This window comes from Mixophyes fleayi, chromosome 11 (assembly GCF_038048845.1).
Source record: "Mixophyes fleayi isolate aMixFle1 chromosome 11, aMixFle1.hap1, whole genome shotgun sequence".
NCBI lineage: Eukaryota > Metazoa > Chordata > Amphibia > Anura > Limnodynastidae > Mixophyes > Mixophyes fleayi.
In genome coordinates this window covers 27073332-27086086 of record NC_134412.1, presented here as the reverse complement: position 1 = coordinate 27086086, position 12755 = coordinate 27073332, and the positions used below count along the sequence as shown (strand labels likewise).

The 12755-nt window shown below is 38.6% G+C and overlaps 1 protein-coding gene across 2 annotated transcripts in view; it reads right to left on the bottom strand.

Moving 5' to 3' along the window:
• Positions 1-1031: 1031 nt before the first annotated feature.
• LOC142106951 (myosin-binding protein C, fast-type-like) overlaps positions 1032-12755 on the bottom strand; it is an 89149-nt gene continuing 77425 nt past the window's right edge. For both annotated transcript variants that reach the window (XM_075190015.1, XM_075190016.1), the window contains 3 exons: positions 10988-11174; positions 8207-8251; positions 1032-1780 (listed from right to left, as the gene is read on the bottom strand). In XM_075190015.1, coding sequence (XP_075046116.1) covers positions 8241-8251; positions 10988-11174 — 198 coding nt within the window. In that variant the 3' untranslated portion in view covers positions 1032-1780; positions 8207-8240. The remainder of the gene's footprint in view (positions 1781-8206; positions 8252-10987; positions 11175-12755) is intronic.

Sequence of the window (12755 nt, the reverse complement as noted above, 5' to 3'; positions counted from 1 at the left end):
AGACTTTTTTTAGCGGTGGGGGGGCAATTTTGCATAGCCACAGCCCTCCGGCACACTGACTGGTTGGTCCCGGTTGGCAACGCCACCTTTTCCCCGATAGTAGAACCTCCCCACCGCAATTTAATGTCATAAAGATTGCTGCTAGGGGGGCGATTGCCTAAATTGGCCCCCTCTGGGTTCACAGTGTGTCACATCATGTCATTTTATGCTTAACCAGACTTCATGTAAGAATCAGACAAGCTAAGGGGACAAAAGGATAAAACCCGGCTCTCTGAGGCCATTGAAGAGATGTCTGAGTTCTGGGAATTGTTAAGAACTCTGGATTCTCTGTTAAATAGAAGAATTGAGCAGCCAAAATGATAATGATCACACAGTTTAATTTGCATCTCTGGAAGTACCTTGAAATAATACACGCACCAAAATCTCATACAATATAGAGTACAGTATATTCCAGCAAGATTATTTGAAAGTATAAAATCTTAATTTTAATTCATGAGAAGACTGCTAAGTACATTGGTATGGGGACAATTATGAAAAACCCAATTCAGGTGAATAGTGGAGCTGTCTGTCTAAAAGACATAGGGGTAGATTTACTACATTTTCTAAAAAAGAAAAGTGGAGGTGTTGTCTATAGCTGATAGCTAGAATTCTAAAGTAAGCAGAGTTACTTTAGAATTCTAGCTAAAGAATTCTATAAAATGATAGCTAGAATCTAATTGGTTGCTATGGGCAACATCTCCACTTTTCCTTTTAGAAGGTTTAGTAAATCTACTCTATTAAACTTCCAATTAGATTCTGACACTGCGCTTTTAAGCTGTCACAGATGACTTTCAGAAGTGTAATCCTATTATAGGTGCGTTGTTTACACAGGATGCAAAGTAAACCTTCAGTACTAAGTGTTCCCATTGTTTCAGAAAAAATGCTTCACTATTACACCTAATGCACTGTCGGTGACATTATGACTGTTATATCCATGTGTCATTAAAACAGTCTTAGTTCCAGACTTCCTTGAATAAACAGTCCAACAGCCCTGTCTGTATGAGCTTTTATTGACAGACAAACCATTGTTAACACTGCAGCATACAGAGTCGATGAGTAACAAGGATGGTAAAATGAAACGAGGATGCATTGTCTGTGCTGTGAATTCTTGCAGTGACGGAAGCCCCTAAGCCAGCCCCTGTGTAAGGTCCATAAGTCAATGAGATATTGTCACCAGTAAGTAGGTGGCAAAGTGGACAATACTATTATATAGGAGATCTGTAAGCTATGGTATAAGTAGCTCACAGCATGTTTATTACTTTAATTACAAGGATAGAAGGGGCATCTCTAATGTTCAGACTTGTACATTGAGCTCTAAGTACAGAACCATATCAACCAGGGATGAGCAGTATCTGACAATCCAAGGCTAGGCGAACTACATCTCCCAGAATGCTCAGCCAGCTTGGCCATCCTTGGACGAAAAACATATACGAAAGCAGCCTATTTGCAATGTTTAAGCATTTGTAAGGTTTGACTGCTATAACACGGAGTCATTTAAATACACAAAATAAGATTCACATTAGTCAACAGATTAAGTATAAATATGTGTCTGTAGCAGACAAGAACATCACTGTTTAGCATTTTATTTCAGCTGGTTGGAACAGGAAGGCTGCTTGTTCTTACTATAATAATTCAGAATTAAATAGAGGCGTGACATAAAACACAATCAAGGTGATGGAGACACTGTTCTTGGTGTTTCTTCTCGATTACTAAGATCAGCGAGGGACTCATCCAAACAATGCTTTGGGAATATAAACAGAGACAAAAATAAGTGCATTAAGTTTGCATATTGGATACATGTGGACACATTTTGCAGACAGTTTTTGCACAGCGTGTTCTTGCAGGACAGATGAAGACACTGAAACCACCCACACACAGAAAGATCTGGTTGGTCTGTCACATTGCTGATTGACAGCAGTCAAAGCACAATATGACCAAACATGCAGAGTTATATGGTGCTGATACAGACATTAGGGGCTAGATTGACTAATCTGCGGGTTTGGAAAAGTGGAGATGTTGCCTATAGCAACCAATCAGATCCCAGCTTTCATTTATTTAGTGCATTCTACAAAATGACAGCTAGAATCTGATTGGTTGCTATAGGCAACATCTCCCCTTTTTCAAACCCGCAGTTATCCCCAGGACTGGCCATACATACATACTGCGATCCTGCTGTTTCAACACAACTTGGCCACACACATGAACTATATGCTCTCGTCAGCAACACAAGTTGGGTGTTACACTTTTTGCATTGTCAGAGTGCCACACGATATTGTCTGTTAAGCAACAGTAGTACATTGTTTTTCCCCCATAATATTGACATTCCCTTTTCACCTTTTTTCATTATATTATCAAGATGTTTTGGACATCTCCGATTATACCTAATGCTGCCCATTTGGACTATGCGGGTTGTCAAATAAATTTAATTATAAAGAAAACAATATACTTGTGTTACTGACAAGAATATTTAATTTATAAAAAGACGGACGACATTGTGGTGTTATAACTATAAAACCAGCAAACTCTAATGAATTGGAAAATATGTGAGACATCTGCTCTATTAAATAACACAAAAACAACAAAGACATGACAATGAATAGATCAGGGATAAAAAAGAGATACTGCTTGCCTTGTCAATATACAGATGAATAGAAGTAGTACTGGGCAGTTACATAGCCATAGGAATTTGAGGATGTGGTTAAGCCTGATTGGCCGTGACTCAGTGGTTTGTGATGTGGGCTGGGCTTGGCTGAGCATTGCCTAAATTAGATATAATAAACCAGGGACTTTTCCAGAGGGCAAACATTTCCAGAAAAAAGTTTCCAGAAGCACTTTTTTTTTTTTTATTTAAAACCCCAAATTTAAATTGTTTATTATGGACAGTTGCCAGGCATACTACTATAGTAAAATAATATATTTTCCAATATCAACTTTACCAGTCTTATTTAAAGGAAAATAATATCTGTTACAATCTTTCTATAAAAACTAGCTGCAAAGGAGCCTTTATTCATGATCATAGTGAGGATGAGTAAGGCAATACATGTAATACAGATATATTTTTCTAATGAAATTAACTACAAAGTTCAATATTATTTATAATTATGCAACAGTAGATTATCACATTTTGAAGTTACCTCTCCTCTAGAGTAAAACTGGGATGAGGCTTTTCTCATGGGGCTCATGTTGAGCTAACCATATGTTGGTATTATTTGCATAAAATACGCATTTCCATACTGCACATGTGCACACAAATATATGCACATATATAAACATACAGACTTTGTTGCACCTTACACTTGCGACTGGAGAGGCTGCACAGGGGAGGGAAGGGGCAGGTTTAAGCCAAGTACAGTAAGGACGTGATCATGTAAGGTAGACCTGGACGCAGACACAGATACACCTGTCAGGTGCTGGAGATCTGGTGCAACCAGATACAATGACTATGATGACAATCAGCAGCACTAGGTAGCCACTTCTGATTGGATGTTTGCAGATTGACTCCTCATGGGTGCGCACCCACGAGTCACGTGACCGCCGTCTACTGGGAGTATCATCAACGACTCATCCAGCGGGAAGTCCGTGAGTTATTACACAGTTGTCAAAATATTGTTCTCTTCGGTTCCTTTACTTTTTAATATATTGACGTTGTTCTACGGACATTGCAATATTGGGACTAGTTCCCTAAGTCCTTTATATCATCTTATTGTGGTCTGTGGTCTGGATCTATCGAGCGTCATTTGACGCAGCCATAGTGGTTTATCTATATTATTTTCATGATCATATTATATGGGCACACTGTTTGAAAATGTATAGTATTGTTCTAACAATTGTTACATTAGTTATTACATGCTATATGTAACAGTATCTGATTCCATTTGCTATTTAGAGCTTTTGCTCTTTTAAGATTAAATAAACATATTTGTTGTATTTTTAACATGCCGGTTCGAATGTTTGATATATATTAATTTTGATCTGGTGGCATCATTGCGCTGGTTGATTTTTTTTACGTTTATTTGTTGTGGGTGTGACCTCGTCCATTTCCAGCTGCATTTATTCCTCCAGGTTTTCTATATACTTTTGTAAAAACAGAGCCTGATTATATATATATATATATATATATATATATATAGATTGACCCCTCTGTCTGATATTACTTAATCATTAGTGTGGCTGCTACATTATATGAAGTTGTGGCTATCTATCTATATTATTTGTCATCACTGGGGCTTGTTAGGTCAGAACCACATAAACCGATCAGCTGCGGTCATCATCCAACCAACTGCATTGACCAACAAGCTCATTAATAATTTAGGGCATTAGGCTCCTTTTGGGGCTAAATCCACTGAAATATTGGGCTAGTTGACCAAAATTAATATCAATATCGCAGCTTGTGTGACCGGACCAGCGCCATGCTCTCCAGGGCACTCCTGTTGCGGAAGCTGTTTGCAAGGCAATGTTGGCTCATGTGGCTATTTGAAGGCTAATTCTGATCTGCAGATCTCTTTTAGCAGCAATGCTGAAACATGTTGCTTATAAAATCTCTGAAGATATTGAGCACTAGGAATCATTATTACTCTCCACTATTCATCACTACACTGTTCATAGATTTCTACAATTGGGTGCAGAACTTCTCTAGTTGGAATTGGCTATAAGTGATCCACCTTGAATCCCGCCTAATAACGACACAGTAGAATGAACTGACACTGTCATCCCATCTGTACTTATAGACTATAAATTACATTTACATATACAGCATAGAAGATTACAGCGCTGGAAATTGGGACCTCTGCCTAATGGCCTGTTCTGGGGCCAGATTTGATCAGCTTGAAACTTCACTGGTACTTTACTAATTTCTAACTGCATCGTTTCACCTTCCTAGGTCTCCTACTTTCTTAAAACACAATCCTAAAATACCCTTTCCACTGATCAGTTCCTTTATGGTACCAAATTTGCTAAAACAATTGTATTGATATAGATCCATTCATAGGCAAACCGAGGGGGGGGGGTTCCAAGTGCCTAGAAACCCCCCTCCAAGCCTGGGGCACTGTATAATTGAGGTGGCTGGACCCTGCTCCCGCTTCACACAGCTCTGCTTGAAAAGGGAGAGCTGCACCTAACAGTAGTGCACGCAGCTTTGCCCATGTTTATTATGGGGATAGGAAGAGTTGGAGAGCAGCAAGCACTGTCTGACATTATAGCTACGCCCCCATGCATGAGGGCCACGCCCACTGGGGGCGTGGTGTGGAAACCTCCCTCTACAAATCCTGCCTTTGCCACTGTCATTAAAGTGGGACCCAACAGACAACTCCTCACACAAATGAATGTTCCCCATATCATAGTCCCCCCATTCTACCGATTGAATAAGGACAAGACTCCCAGTAATTCCACCTTTCTTAATATGTAACTTCTATCACATATGAAGATCCTTTTGGTCCAATGGCACTTTGTGACATCAATGAGGCTGTTAATTCAGGTAGTGGTTGGGGACTGCCCAATAGTGGCCGAATGTGGAGTGCCTGATTAATTCTAATAATAATAATATAATAATAATAATAATAATAATAATAATAATAATAATGGTGCATTCTAGGAAAATAAACATTCCAAAAGAAACATTATACTGACAAAAACCGTGACTGTCCTGGGAAACCAGATATTTTCAGAAAACTAACATTGAAATACAGATGGAATTAAATGAAACAAAATCAAAACACTGTAGCAATGTTTCCAATTAGTTTTTCTGGCAAACCATCCACAAATAAAAATGTATTGTATTTATTACAATATTTCATTATAAAAAGAATCATGTTGAGCCTACTTATAATTTTGTTACAATGCCATGTCTACAGGATGTTGGTTAGTCTCTACACAAGTCACCCAAGTGCTTTTCTTTAGACAGCAATATCTCTAGTGTCTCATAAGCATAGTTGTAAAATTGTCCTGGAAGTTTTTTGTCTGATATTAATGCTTGTATTGGCTGTTGGGGAGGCTCTTGGCTTCTGCTTTCTTTTATATGCTGAATAGCTTCAGATTAAATGAAGATGAGTATTTAAAATGCAAAAAAATGGTATAATGATTGTGTGTAAGTATAATGTCGAGTTCAGAACAGTGTCGTTTTCTATGAATGTATATAATGCAAAATAATCGTACTATGATCATGTCCAGTGGTCAGGTCATGCTCGGAGGTAAAGGAGTCTATTTATGAGGCTAAAATCTGGAGAAAAGAATAACTATTGCAGCTCTTCTCTCAATTTATCCAGGGGTTAAAGCAGGAGTAATCAGAGACTTCTCCTGCCGTAACCTATTTTCCGCAGGTTGACGCAGTCCCCAATGACCTCTAAGGAGACTGAGATCTGACTCAAATAAACAAGCTACTAGCCTTTATAATAGGGTGCAGCGCCAACGGTAGGCTTGATTGGGTCCCAACACATGCGCATTGATCACTTCCTCCTTTCACCGCAGTGATGGGTTGGTGAAAGTGACTTAGTGGTCAGCACTTCTGCCTCACAGCACTGGGGTCATGAATTCGATTCCCGACCATGGCCTTATCTGTGTGGAGTTTGTATGTTCTCCCTGTGTTTGCGTGGGTTTCCTCCCACACTACAAAAACATACTAGTAGGTTAATTGGCTGCTATTAAATTGCCCTTAGTCTCTCTCGGTCTGTGTGTGTGTATGTTAAGGAATTTAGACTGTAAGCTCCAATGGGGCAGTGACTGATGTGAATGAGTTCTCTGTGCAGCGCTGCGGAATCAGTGGCGCTATATAAATAAATAGATGATGATGATGATGAAGGCTTTCTGCTATCATTTAGGAGGGGGGATTACGCCAATGAGTCCCGGCATATTAATAGTGGCGGAACTACATTTTGTATCGTTGTGGTATGTGGCTATACAAAATGATAGTTACCGCTGACCACTAGACACCAATAGTAAATAGACCCCTACGTAGTTTTTTACTTCCATATAGAACATTTCCTATGTCTGTATATCTGTATATAGTGCAATAAGGCTCTATTATCATCATGCCCGTTGGGCAAGTCATGTTTGTGAGGTTTAATGTCCAGGGCCGGATTAAGAGAAGGGAGGCCCCTGGGCTAAGGGTACTGTGAGGTCCCTCCAGCCATGAGGCTCCCCCCCCCCCCCCCATGAGCTTACCTCCTTTTGTTGTTCCACTCCCTGTAGCACTTACGTGGTGCGCAGTAATCTCCTTACTGAGGAGATCTCGTGAGAGTGAGACTATGACTCATAGTCTCAGTCTCACGAGATCTCCTCAGTAAGGAGATTACTGCATGCTGCGTAAGTCCTACAGTGACAGCAGGCAGCTAACAGCATAACATTTGCTGTTAGCTGCCTGCCATTCTCCTTGAACAGGTGACAGTCGGAGCCCCCGACCCTATGAATGCCGGCGGGCCGCCCAGCTGCCTGGACCCCTGGGCTGTAGCCCCTTTAGCACTATTGTTAATCCGGCTCTGGTAATGTCCCATGTCTGTATATAGTGTAACTAGATGGTATTATGAGCATGTCCAGCAGTCATGTAGGTTTGAGCAGTTGTAGTAAGTGAGTATGAATGTATATACTGTATGTATGTATGTATGTATTTATTTATGTATATATATATATTTTTTTTTTAATGCCTACTGATAAAATGTGTCTTTATTGCTAATTCAGCTATCCAGTTAATGATATTTAAGTAATGCTTATCTTATTTGGTGCATCATCGTCGACTTAAAAGATCTAGGGGTAACTGTATTATGGTCCGGTTTTGTCAACTCGTGGGAGTTCGGCGAGTTGACAGCTTAAATTTTAAGCGGCGCTGCCTTGTAAAGGGAAACTTCCCTTTACAAGGCAGCGCCGCTTTAAATTTAAGCTGCGAAGACGCCGAACTCCCGCAAGTTGACAAAACCGGGGTATGATACATTTACCCCCTAGAGATTGTTCCTTACAAATAGGGTCAAATAGGGTCTATAAATCATGGCAACAACAGGCTGCTAGATTAATTTAAACAGAGCCACTTTAACACACCAGTTTATATTCTCTGATATATCATTTTCAAGCCCTGGTATCTCTGGAGGTGACGGGTTAGTTACAGGTCTTGTTAATCCGCAGCCGCAAGATCACACATAGCTTTGGAGAATTAACTGCTGACACATTCGTGAATTATACTCACAGTCACTTTTTTATCCAAATGAACCCAGGGATCTTTACTGGGGAACTATAAAGGAAAAAATAAATAATAGGATTACACAACTGGGTGCCAACATTTTTATTTTTCAACTAGTTCAATTATGGTTTGGAAGAGAAGAGTAAAGCTCCACTGTATAAGAACCATTATCCTGAATGGTTTTGCTTTAAAACAAGGTAATCGCTTTCAACTCACAGCTCATAATAATTGAGTTAGTGTTTAAAACATGACGCTGATTTATTGAGTTTTCAATATTCACATTGGGGAGACATTGTGGGGTCTATTTACTAAACTGCGGGTTTGAAAAAGGGGAGATGTTGCCTATAGCAACCAATCAGATTCTAGCTTTAGCTTATTTCGTACATTCTACAAAATGACAGCTAGAATCTGACTGGTTGCTATAGGCAACATCTCCACTTTTTCAAACCCGCAGATTAGTAAATATACCCCTTTGTCTTAACTTTATATTCCTTGTTTATACTCCATAGTTTTTAAAAATGATAATGGAATTGTTGTCTGCTACTTCCAACTCTATACTAGTGAATAAAGAATGGACATGGTTAGTTAACACCACAATATATGTTCATGTTAATATATATATATATATATATATATATATATATATATATATATATATATATATAGTGTATAAAATACACATTACATGGAATTTTTTTCCCGACTGAATGTATGCAATGATCCTGTCTGAAGAGAATGGATAACATTTATTAAATGACAATTTTATTGAAAACGCATGAAAAAATCTACTTTGTAAAAACACATTAAAAAAGTGCAGAAAAGAATGTTTGTAGATCCTAAATAAAAACGTTTTAATAGAATACGGTGTATTGGCATTCCTGCAAAGATTTGTTTTGAACATTTTCATATCTCTCCATTTCTATAGAATAGATATTTTTTGTGTGGTTCCAGCATTTACTTATCATTAAAATCACAAAGAATAAACTAAGAACGTTTTTTACTCCCATAATCGCTTCCGGTCTGTCTGTTGAGCTATCTTTTTTTGCAGGTCATTGCTTTTGTAATGTATTAAATTAATTTGCAGTGAACTCAGGGGATCACATGCTGGTGTATTAAATGCACCAGTGAACAAAAACAGCTTAAATAGAAGATATCCATCCCTAAGTAACATCAACCTCAGATTGCTTAAGGGGATTGTGCAAAAGCCAATTGATTAAGAATATTAAGCAAAATAGACATAATCCTGCTGTTCACAATAATGGTCACAAGGTGGCACAGTTTCTTCAACGTAATTCGGTTTATGTAACTAAACACGTTTTTAAAGTTGTCTCTAGCTGGTTCCTTATGTCTGCTTCAAGCAGCTTACAAAACATGAAACTGTTATTGCAAATGTTTGTTATTCAGAGACATCTTTTTTGGTGAGACTGGACTAATTCCAAACTTCCCAAATATTTTTAGTTAGATATCAAAACATTAAACAGTCGGTAATCTCATAAACAGTATATGCTTGATTCATGATTTTATCTACTTGGCTGCAATAAAAAAAACATTACACTTATCTTATAGTACAAGACAAGATTGTAAACTCTGATTAATTATTAATACCTACTGATAAATGTTTGCACTGTATATTTTGTTAGCAGGACATCAATTTATAAATCTAAAGTACAAAGTGCATTATGTAAAAGAGCTATTAGTAACAAATATACAAGTAAAAGTTTCCATAAGCTGAAAGCGCAGCACTGGGGTCATGAGTTCGATTCCCGACCATGGCCTTATCTGTGTTTGTTCTCCCCCTGTTTGCGTGGGTTTCCTCCGGGTGCTCCGGTTTCCTCCCACACTCCAAAAACATACTAGTAGGTTAATTGGCTAGATGATGATGTTGATGGTGAGATGTCTGATACTATATTAATATTTCCTGTATGGCCGAAGGTAAGCTATATTTTAATTGATATATTGTATTGTAGTTGAGAGCAACTCTAAAGGGAGTTAAGCTCAACTCTAAAACAAACTATTAGAGTTTTGCAGCAATGTTTTGCTTGAATCGCGGTTTCCGAGAGAACAGGCTATTCTGCAGAGCTGCGAGCTTCTGGCTACACGATCTTCAAGTTCCACTTTTGTTTCACCATTCCACAATTTATAAAACAGCATTTTGCAGATTTTATAGCCTATGAGTAGAGCTGAGGGTAGAGATGCTCAATATGGTTTCAGAGTGGTTCTCCAAACTATTAGTCAAACTAAAGTATGAAAATTTGTGATAAATTTAGATAGATTTAAAAATATTGAACTAGTAATGTTTGCTGTTCGAATGAAAAAAACTTTAAAAATTATTATAAAATGTAGCCAATTAAGCTTGACTAGGCAGACAATACATTTTATAGTTTATTTTTAACATATTTTAACTGTGATTTCAAATTCAAATTAACTACTTAGAAATGATATAATACACATCATGTATGTCAAATATCTTCAGCTGAGTCGATCTACATATTTCTAAATGTTAGTAGCCAATACTTTACAAAAGATAACATGTATTTTAGCTATTGTTTTCCTAAGAAAATGGAAAGTAGCTAGGTACAAATTAGAAGATACTAATTTAAGACTGCATTACCTGCTCATTTTAATTGCTGTCAACCCATTCCTCCCCCTCCCCGGAGCCCCTTGTTTTTCCATGGTCTATCTCACAGAGAAATTGTGGCTTCTGATTGGCTCTCTCGCTTACCCTCCTCTGGCCGCCATTTTAAAGTGGTAAAAGAACACAGCCCACATGAAAACACACTATCTCACCTCTGACTTCCAGCTTACAGTCAACCTCAGCTTCCCCCAGATCATTAATGGCCCTGCATGTGTAGGTTCCACCATCGAAGGGGCTGGGCTTGCGAATATTCAGAGTGAGGACCCCTTGGTTGTGCTTCATTAAGAATTTAGGGTCATCTCTTATCTCCATTTTATTCTTCATCCAAATAACTCTGGGCTGTGGAATGAGTAATAGAAAGCAATTAAATATCTGTGTTGCCCAATATCAGACTATGAAATGTGTGCTACTTCCGTTTCAGACTTCTTAAGGTTAGATGACTGCCGTGTAAAGTGTTTAAGTGGTTGTTATTTATCACAGGTAAACATAGCACAAAGGATGATTTTACTCATATTTGATGTCATTGGGCCTGATTCATTAAGGAAAGTTAAGCAAAAAATTGAGTAAGTTTTTTCTTATTTTGCACATAAGGTAAATACTGGCGGTTTTTTCATGTAGCACACAAATACTTGATAGCTTATTTGTACATTGATATTTAAAGTTGACCTAGGACATGCCCTACCCCAAATATAAATCTGCCATCACATTTTAAATTTACCTCCCTTCCAATGCAACATGGGTTTGACTTACTTACTTACTTTTGCTTAACTTTTCTTAATGAATCAGGCTCATTGAGATTATTTTTACTTTGTGTATCTCAGAAATGCAAACAGTCCCGATTTATTTCCACACTCATAAAAAGAGAGTGGAATAATGAGAATGTGGGTGTGGTTTGGGTGGAGAGGCTTATTTTGTCGTGAAATTACATTTTAACATGTGGGAAGGTATGGATCTGGGCAGCACAGTGGCTCAGTGGTTAGCACCAGAGCCGTAACGAGGCAGGTGCGGACGGTGCCGTCGCCCAGGGCGCAAGCCCAAGGGGGCGCAGCAGCCGCCCGCTACCTGCCTCTGTACCTTAACTTTCAGCCCTTGACATGAAGTTCGGCATTTGCGTTCAAAATGCCAAACTTCCTGTTAGTGGAACGCATGTGCGTTCCACTAACAGGAAGTTCGGCATTTGGAACGCAAATGCGTTCCACTGCGGAGGTAACAGGCTCTCCCTCTGCATTTGCCAGCCGCTACTCCCTTAGCTCCCGCATGCACTTGGACAACAGGCTGCTAAACAAAATACCAAATCGGTTGGAGCAGTAAGTCACGGACTCTACAATTCTGGCCAGCCTGGTCTTTTTCCAGAAAGGTATCATGTTATCCACTGATAATATGTGTGTATGACGAGAGAAGCAGTTGAGAGCCGATTGAATATGTTGGGGAAATTTGCCAGGGAACTGGAATGCCATACTCCAGGTAGATAACTTTACGTGGAAGAGCTTTTACTTTTAATGTTCAACCCAAAACTTAGTTTTGTGTGGAATTATCTTTTAATATATACAAAGGTAGCATATTACTGAGCTGAATGATATATTTGAAATAACTGGAGTGTTTTCATGTATACAAATAAGTGGACTATTTTCTTTTCTCACTGCTCTGCATCCATATCAACCACCTGTCCTGATTTTGGCGGGATAATCCCAAATTGCGGACCTCGAAAGAGGCACGTTATGCACAGAAGGGACAGTGGGCATTTTGGAAAGAGCCCGGGTGTGGTTTCGTCTGTCTGTTACACAGTGGAAAGGTAACAGAGTGTAATGTCAGATTAATAGAGAACAATTACTTGAAAGGGAAAGAGTTGACCGCACCAGGTATAATTTTTAGGCATTATCCTTCAATATATCTAAATTTAGATTATTTAGGAAAGATATA